Source organism: Salvelinus namaycush, chromosome 15, assembly GCF_016432855.1.
Source record: "Salvelinus namaycush isolate Seneca chromosome 15, SaNama_1.0, whole genome shotgun sequence".
Lineage (NCBI taxonomy): Eukaryota > Metazoa > Chordata > Actinopteri > Salmoniformes > Salmonidae > Salvelinus > Salvelinus namaycush.
In genome coordinates, this window is record NC_052321.1 from 22,984,139 (window position 1) to 22,993,173 (window position 9,035).

Sequence of the window (9,035 nt, forward strand, 5' to 3'; positions counted from 1 at the left end):
TTCCCAAGGACAAGGCAACTCTCTGGGGTCCGTGCTGCAGCACGTGGTGCACAAGCCCCCCAAATCACCTCAGAGCCGCAGCCACTCTCACCCGGGGGATCCCAGCAATCACTGCAATTAGCCGCTAAGTCTCCTCCAGGCCGATAAGGGCTCAGTCATTACACACAGACTCCTTCCCTGACACTGATAAGGCTGGGTCAGCCGTAGAGCAGGGGCAGCCCTTCAAATGGAGCCGCCACTGAGAGGTGAGAGAGCGATTGCACCACCAATCATCACGGACACGGCCGAGGCTCACTGGATCCCTGGGTATGTCCACAACAACCAGCCTCAGCTAGGTCTGAGGAGAGTGGGGAGAGACTGGAGGAGCTTTTAAAGCTCGGGAGGTCAAAGGGAGGTCAAATGGAAAGACAGAAGGAGAAGAAATGTGGGCAGTAAAAATGCACAGTGAAAGGGGAGGAGTCCGAGAGAGATAGAGAGAAAGAAAAAGAAGGGGTGAAGGGAGACAGTGAAAAATCCCAGTTTGATAAACAGATGGTTGGGTCAGACAGCACCACACAGGTGAACATGAGGTGGAGGTAGGAAAGACGGGATGTGGGGGCAAATCCAGATGGACCGGCTCATGGTTAAAGAGCTAAAGGACAGCGGGGGGACACCAAGGCCACTGGGAGCTGTGGGGAGAGAGAGCTCCAGAGCTCAGGGGATCAGAGGGGAGGGCCGGCGTACCCGGGCCCAGGGAGGACCTCCGTACACTGGGGAGGCCTGACACGCAGGCCACACGGACTGCGGCACTAACGGCAGGATTACTGGCATAGTGACACCGACACAGCCTCCCTAAAAGGATCACAGCAGCGTAATAAACTTTATTAAATAATAAAACTTATTATAACTGTTAACCCGATTTAGTTCATTCTTCCCAGCTTATACACACACAAAAAATATATAATGAGCCTTATACCGTACATAAGGCAGAGCCTAAGAAAGCCATCGCCTTACCATTGACTTTAATTGGATTTAAAAAACGGGTTGCAAATTATAGCATTCTCTACTTCCAACTTAGTCAAATAAGTGTATAGAAAGAAGGGAAAAACCTGTGGACTGAAAGTAAATTAATCTGCTTTCTGCCCATGCTTAATTAAACTTCCGTAATGCTTAAAGGAGTTAATGAGTGAATTGATTAAACAATACGGCTAACGCTTACCCCCAGCTCACAAGCAGCGGTGATCAGCTCTCCTGTGGAAGACAATAGGGGAGGAAATGAATGTAAACCCAATAATTATTATTAAGAGACAAGTCTGCTCCAAAGTTTTCCCAAATCAAATACTTGCACTGGGGTTTTGCATTAATTTGCCTGGATCAAAACCTGCAAATCTTCCCAGTGTGACATTTCCTAAGCGGCACGCTCATTCTCTTCATCTCTCGATTCTCCCCCCTCCCCACACACACACAGCAAAACTACTCCCATCTCCGCCACACACACACAAACGCACCATAACACTTCCTCCCCAATGCTTCGCCACACAGGCACACACGTAGGCTGATCTGAGAGTATCGCTCCTGTTCCAAACCTCCCCATGCACCAGGTCCCTTCTCTTTTGTCTTTCCATCCTTTTCTCTCTGTTCCCACACTCCCAGCCTCTCCTTTGGTCCAGAGAGGACACATAGATGGAGGCAGTGTTGGTGACAATGAGAGCATGATGAGGTAAGCTTAAGGACACAGGAGCTGGTTGCAAGGTTTATGACTGTCTCTACCTCTGTGTGGGGTGCAGCATAAACTGCATTCATCCCCCTAAACGCTATTTCAGGATGCATCAGATCATTTTGGGCACAAACCCATTTGTGCCAGAATCTATCCAAAGCGTTTCCAATTACACAGATTTTTCACCCAATGTTTGCATCTCCCACTCATGAAAATTGAAATTTTGTTCAGATTAAATGTAATTGATAAATGCGTGTGCCCTACACAGCACCCTCTGCTGGCCGAATATAGATAAATCAGATATTGTTTTCTCTGGGGTACAATTCAATGACATTATTTTTCTACATAAAAACAGATTAAGAAAAGAGAATTGTAATTTTTGCATCAAGGTTTTGTATGAAATATAACTTGACTGATACATTTGTGTATAAGAGTATTTGCAAATATGTCTATATAAATTGTACTGATGGTGTTAAATGTGGCCAATTTGCAATAAAGGTAGGCTATATAGTTGGAAATGGTTATTCTAGCTCTGTGCTATAATTAATGTTTGGCCATATTGACTGAATTAAAATACATTTTTCAGTTGAGAAATATGATTTTTATAAATATCAGTAACGCACATAAACATACAAAATTACTGTAGAATTGCAAGAACTGGGGTTTTGATGCAATACCAAAATTACAGAACATTGCAGTATAATTTCAAACAGTTGGCCGCCTGCCTCTATTTTCTGCATTTAACCTCTGTGATACAGTGCATTATCATGTTTGACTTTCTGGCGCATGAAGCGCCCTCCCTCTTATCAGTTTAATAGGCCATGAAACCCGAAACCTCTTCAATTGCACAGCTCAAATGTTTCCATTGGTCCATTTCACCTGGCATGAGAACTACCTGTCATCATTTTTCATCACTCTGTCTCATCTTCCATTTCACACTACATATTCCATATTGTACACACCAACATAAAATTCTAAATAATATGGGGCCACAACATCAGAGTGGCAGAGGCACAGAGATGCAGCAGTGCTGCTGTCCCATTACTAAAATGGGAAAATATATGAGTCGACAGGGTAGCAGCGTGGACGCCAAGAGTCTTTGTTATAGCAGAGCACAGGCACCCACACCAGCCTTCCCATAATCCCTGTCACTTCCACACACCACATTCCTAGACAACAGCGTTCCCGCAGGGTGTGCTCAAGCTTCTCTGGGGCGCATCACACCTAAAGAGATTAGAACATGGAAACGGAGACCTGGAGAATTGGGAAAGGGTGTTCAGCTGGCACTATAGGAGCGGGCATCCTGCACCGTCCCTAAACGCTGTGGAGAAGGGGCTGGACGTTTTTTCAAAGGCCCAGGCCGCTCGGCAGCATCACAACCAGCAGGGCTACTCAGGGCTTTTCTCCTGTACTCTCCCCTACTCCCCCATATCTGGCCCAGGCTTTTCAAATGGTTCCATCTTGCAAAATGCAGTTTCAATGTATTTCCCCTTTGCAGAATGTATGCCAGAACAACACAAACCTACTGAGCAAAGCATTCATGCCCCCAAATCCACTTTCACTGTAGCTGAACCTACACTATATATACACAATAGTATGTGGACACCCCTTCAAATCAGTGGCTTTGACTTTTTCAGCCACATCCGTTGCTGACAGGTGTATAAAATCGAGCACACAGCCTCCATAGACAACATTGGCAGTAGAATGGCCTTACTGAATGGCCTTACTATAGGATGCCACCTTTCTATCAAGTCAGTTCGTCATATTTCTGCCCTGCTGGAGCTGCCCGGTCAACTGTAAGTGCTGTTATTGTGAAGTGGAAATGTCTAGGAGCAACAACAGCTCAGCCGCGAAGTGGTAGGCCACACAAGCTCACAGAATGAGACCGCCGAGTGCTGAAGCATCTGTCCTCAGTTGAAACACTCACTATAGAGTTCCAAACTGCCTCTGGAAGCCACGTCAGCACAAGAACTGTTCATCGGGGGCTTCATGAAATGGGTTTCCATGGCCGAGCAGCCGCACACAAACCTAAGATCACCATGCGCAGTGTGGTGTAAAGCTCGCCACCATTGGACTATTGAGCAGTGGAATAGCATTCTCTGGAGTGATAAATCCCGCTTCATCATCTGGCAGTCCGACGAACGAATCTGGGTTTGCAGGATGCCAGGAGAAAGCTACCTGCCCCAATGCATAGTGCCGACTGTAAAGTTTGGTGGAGGAGGAATAATGGTCTGGGGCTATTTTTCATGGTCCGGGCAAGACCCCTTAGTTCCAGCATACAATGACATTCTAGACGATTCTGTGCTTTCAACTTTGTGGCAACAGTTTGGGGAAGGCCCTTTCCTGTTTCAGCATGACAATGCCCCTATGCACAAAGAGAGGTCCATACAGAAATGGTTTGTTGAGATCGGTGTCGAAGATCTTGACTGGCCTGCACAGAGCCCTGACCTCAACCCCATCGAACACCTTTGGGATGAATTGTAACGCTGACTGTGAGCCAGGCCTAATCACCCAACATTAGTCCCTAACATCACTAATGCTCTTGTGGCTGAATGGAAACAAGTCCCCGCAGCAATGTTCCAACATCTAGTGTAAAGCCTTCCCAGAAGAGTGGAGGCTGGTATAGCAGGAGAGGTGTTTGACGAGCAGGTGTCCACATATTTTTTGTCATGTAGTGTACATACCGGTATGATATATCTAAGCACAGTTTGTAGCCTACTTACACAGGCCATTACTTCATGAAATGCATTAAATGAATGTCGTGAAAATCATAATAAAAAGAGGATTTAGTATGGAAATTTGTTACCATGGGTCAAGAGTAGCTGCAATTATCCCTGCAACAACATATAAACTATATATTACCTACACTAATTAACCATTGCTCTCTGCAATAACAAGGCATATCATGAGGCATTTCTTATTTTAGTAACTACTGTACATCAAAAGTGAATGTTAAACTTAGTAAACTACTAGCCAACACAAAACCGTTTTTCTTAAAGAGAAACATTTGGATCTGTTTCTCTTTAGGAAATATACCCACATTATGTTCATAACAATGCAAATGGTGGAGGAGAGGAGACTTTTGACACCAAAGCTTGACAAAAGTATTGTGGCAGATGTGAATGTCACAGTCCCCCATCCATGATTATCTATGAATCAGTAATCCTGACACTGGAGTAATTCCCTGTCTCAGTCTGCAGGCAAGCAGAGACACACCACTACCTGCTGAATACATTACTAAACAACTTTAAAACGCAGTTCATTGTCGCTTCATTGTCATAATTTGAATGACAATTTTACTTTATCACTAAATAAATACGCACTGCCAATCTTCACTTCATGCCAAAATAATCTCCTCTGATAGGAAGAGACAGAGGAAGCACAAGAGAAACAGAACAATGTTCTGACCAAAAATAGTGGAAACATTTCACATTTTGTTAAGTAGGCCTATAAAACTACATACAATTTTACTGTTTGTTTGTGATGGTTAAAGAGACAATCTATAAGAGACTGAGTATGCACAAGATATACTAAACAAATAGAAGAATATTTGCAAATGTTATCAAATAGGCCTATAGAACTGCATAGATGTTTACTGTAGGACGGATGAAAACAAACATTCAGCATCATGGACAGTACAGTACAAACTAAAACAAAGGACTTGATGGCTTATTCAACACCAATGCCACTGAACAGAGCTGTATCCAGGCACCTCATATAATGAGAAGATTCAATGCACTGGAATGTTGCCACCAGAAAAGTGTACACTGAATGTAATATGAACGTTTTTGGATGTAACTGAGTAACAAGTTATATATGGGTAAGTAGAGAACATTTTGAATGTAAAGAGTATGGAACTGACATTAACTACTTCTGCATGCACACTGAAAAGGTGTATGCAAAAGTTATTTGCTCACAAACCATGATATACTGTGATTAAGTTGTATCCTTAACATGGGCAATGCTACTACATACAGTACCTGTATTATTAGTCAGATCACCGGTAGATGAGACGTCACCACCAGTCAGTCACTCGTCATAAACCATACACGATTGGCTGCCTGACAAGTTCATAAGCTTTACCTGAGTCTCCACCGGGGACAGCCTTCTGCGTGCAGGGCAGGTAAAGCGCTGCGACAAAGGCGACAGTGGCGCCAGTCAGCACCCAGCTTCTCTGCTCCACCACCATGGCTAGTTAGCTAGATAGAGAGGGAAAAACACGAATTGTTAGCTAGCTAGCATGCACAATTAGCCGGAAAGCCAAGCTAGCACTGAAACAATGAGTAGCTAGCGCTAGGTTTCAATGCTAACACCCCAACGTCTATTTACAAATGTTTTTTTGTTGTGCCAAAGTAACGTTAGCTATTTTAATTTTAAAGCACAGCCTAGCTAACGTAGCCTAGCCAGCTACGGTAGCTAGCTAGCCTATTCATTGAAAGTAATGTCCAAGATACTGGTAACTACTCCAGACCCATGCCATGCGCATTCTATTTCTCCGCTACAAAGACGCGCCATTCATATTGACTCGTGCATATTAGGTATTATTGATTAAATGTCTTACTGTAAGAAACAAATCAATAGCTAGCTTCCAAAAATACTTGCATAGTCCACAACAGGTTATTCCGTATAAAGTTCAAATGACAATAGTCACACTGGTGATTTCACTTCCTGGTCTGCCCATCAGCAGCATTCTCCAAGGGACAGGGGGACAACCAGAGGGAACTGCAGTTTTGACAGATGGAGATTTGGGGAGAAAAATGGGTTAGGGTTAGTCTAGGGCACATCCAACAAGAGGGAATAGAGTACGTGTGTGATACCCTACACTTTTACCAGAGCCTGCTAGTACTCAGTAATCCTGTTAAAATGTCTGAACATTTGGCAAACACACACAAACATCCACATCTTGCACATCTATTTGAAAATGTAACATTTGCCTGCTATTTTCGAGATTGATTGACAGGCATCATTATGATATAATCTGATACTTCATCCCGACCTATGGTCATCATAAGGCTCCATAAAATGTTTTTTGGTTGAACATTGAATATGTTTGTAACCTAGGTGTTTTAAAGTGATTCTGGAAGGATAGAGCAAGATTAAATTGCCCTGCTCAATATGCTGAGAAAAACCTAAGGGGACCATGACTTCTGTCATTTTTTGTTGTTTCTTCTAACCTGATTTTGAGTGTAATCACATGCTCAATGATGGACTACTCTGTATCAGCCAGAGGAGGAAGTACAATGCATTACAAGGGAGCCAATACACTGGGCCAGCTTAAGAATGTTGACAAACCAGGTAAACTTAAACTCAAACATAGCCAGCCGCCTTATTGGATTTGGAGCCTTTTGAAAGAAGCTATACGCCACGGTCAACCTGTGAGGTGTTAGGTTCTTGTAAATGATGGAGAGAGGAAAGATTAGCATCCTCAGTAATATATGAATAACACTAACATACAGCAGATGATCATGTCAACATCTCAGATCAAATAATATTTTCACTGGTGTAGAATGTAGATGGTGCAGATATTCTTGTTTCAAAAGCTCTACAAATCTGTCCATAAAATGTACTAAAATGATAAAAGTGTTTGGTTCACTTTAGGCATTAAATCATGACTGGAGAGGGAAGTGTTGACACATAATTGTAGGGACACATTTATATACTTCTCCTTTCTCTTATATTTTATAGCTGCATAGATTCCTTCTTCTATAAGTCCAGCTACATCACAGTATATGTTCAAATGTGGGCTAATGTGCAATGATACTGAAATGAGGTGTACATGCACCCCTAAATGTCTCACAAGTTTCCACATTCCCAAGTTGAAGGGTTACCCTAATAAAGAAATTGCCCTATTGAACTGATAATAATCCCACTATATCATAAATTGGTCTGATCCCTCAGTAAATTGAGCCCTTGGCGAGGTGGAGTGAACTCAGAGATGGTTCTCTAATCCTCTCTCCCCTCACCAACACCCGTACTGTCTAATCAGTCTTAAACACACACACTCACACTCACATCCAGCATATATACACACACACCAGCACTCATCCTTCTTCACTCTCAGCTCAGCCATCTCTTCACTGTAATGTCACTCTTAATCCACGCTTGGTTATCCGCTGGGCTGCAGCGCTGGCAGAGGGATATGAGGAGGGAGAAGAGGGAAGTTGGAGTGTTCCATTACTCTCACAAATCCCGGCACATAGAAAAGGAGGATTTATGGCAGGCCTTATAGATGCACAGATGCATCGTGGTGTATTTAGCATACACACAGATTCAAGTTCTCCCCCAAACAACCGAACAAGAGGGTTGTCAACAGAGGAATCCTCCAAGGGGATCGTTGGACAATACAGCACTGTTGCTACTCTGTATTTTCCCTTTTTTGAGCTTGAAACATGTTTTATTAGCTAGTTTAAAATGTCTTTCTAGGCCAGGAAACCCAGATTGGACCACCAGCCACCACAACAACTCACCTTTCTATTTGTCTCATTCTGCATTTCTGAACTTTGTAGACAGCCCATGCTAGGCTGCTACTGTAGCTACAAACTCAACTGCCTGCACAAAATACAGAGGCATGTCTGTACTGTATGTGGCAGGCTGGCAGGCCACATTAGTGACACAGAGAACTCATCCCAGAGCCTGAGGGATTATACAGCATCCACAGCCCCCTCCCTGTCCCTCCCCCCATGCTTGCTGAAAATGTAATACTTTTTTATTGACAGCTTGTCCAACGATGGGAATTACCCACATGGGTGAATCCCCGGTTCCATATGGCGCCAAGCTATTAGCAAATAATACTAGTCTGTAATGGCTGTGGTATTACGTTCATTATCTTTGCAGTTAGCCTGTGTGTACAGAAAGAAAGTTAATGTGTTAGCAATGGTGATTTGTAAAGTGCAGTGATAAGGAAAGGGCATCCATCATAAATGGTAGTGGGGGTTAGGGGCCTTAGATAAAGTAGGCTAGCTAGCGGGTTAATGTCTGACATCTGTCTCTGTACTGTAATTATGTGTGTTTTTGTCAATCTTGTTATAGCACCATTCTCTTGTACAAAATGTCCATTGGTACATTCTAAGCTGCTCTACAATCTCAATAGGATGGAATAATCAATGGCCTCTGAATGTGACGAAGAGCCATATGTTGAAAATGGAAAGTGCACTCTTGATAGTATTGCATGGGTACTTGGTCGTGTTGTTTTTCAAAAATGTTTAGGCTTTTTTTCTATGCAAAGGTAAGCATTCAGGAGAGTCTGATGACACTGGTGCTCTCCCTGCCCTTGTAAAGAGTGAAGCCCACCATTAATATCCACAACGTACTGTATGTCTTACATTGACAAATACACATA

The 9,035-nt window shown here is 43.3% G+C and overlaps 1 protein-coding gene across 1 annotated transcript in view; it reads right to left on the minus strand.

Annotated features, from left to right (window-relative positions):
- The window catches only part of LOC120060317 (transmembrane protein 260-like), a 31,859-nt gene extending 25,537 nt beyond the window's left edge, over window positions 1-6,322 (minus strand). The window contains exons 1-3 of the mRNA XM_039009519.1: window positions 6,258-6,322; window positions 5,780-5,895; window positions 1,199-1,230 (exon numbers count right to left, since the gene is read on the minus strand). Of these exons, the coding sequence (XP_038865447.1) occupies window positions 1,199-1,230; window positions 5,780-5,885 (138 nt within the window). The 5' untranslated portion in view covers window positions 5,886-5,895; window positions 6,258-6,322. The remainder of the gene's footprint in view (window positions 1-1,198; window positions 1,231-5,779; window positions 5,896-6,257) is intronic.
- Between the last annotated feature and the right edge of the window lie 2,713 nt (window positions 6,323-9,035).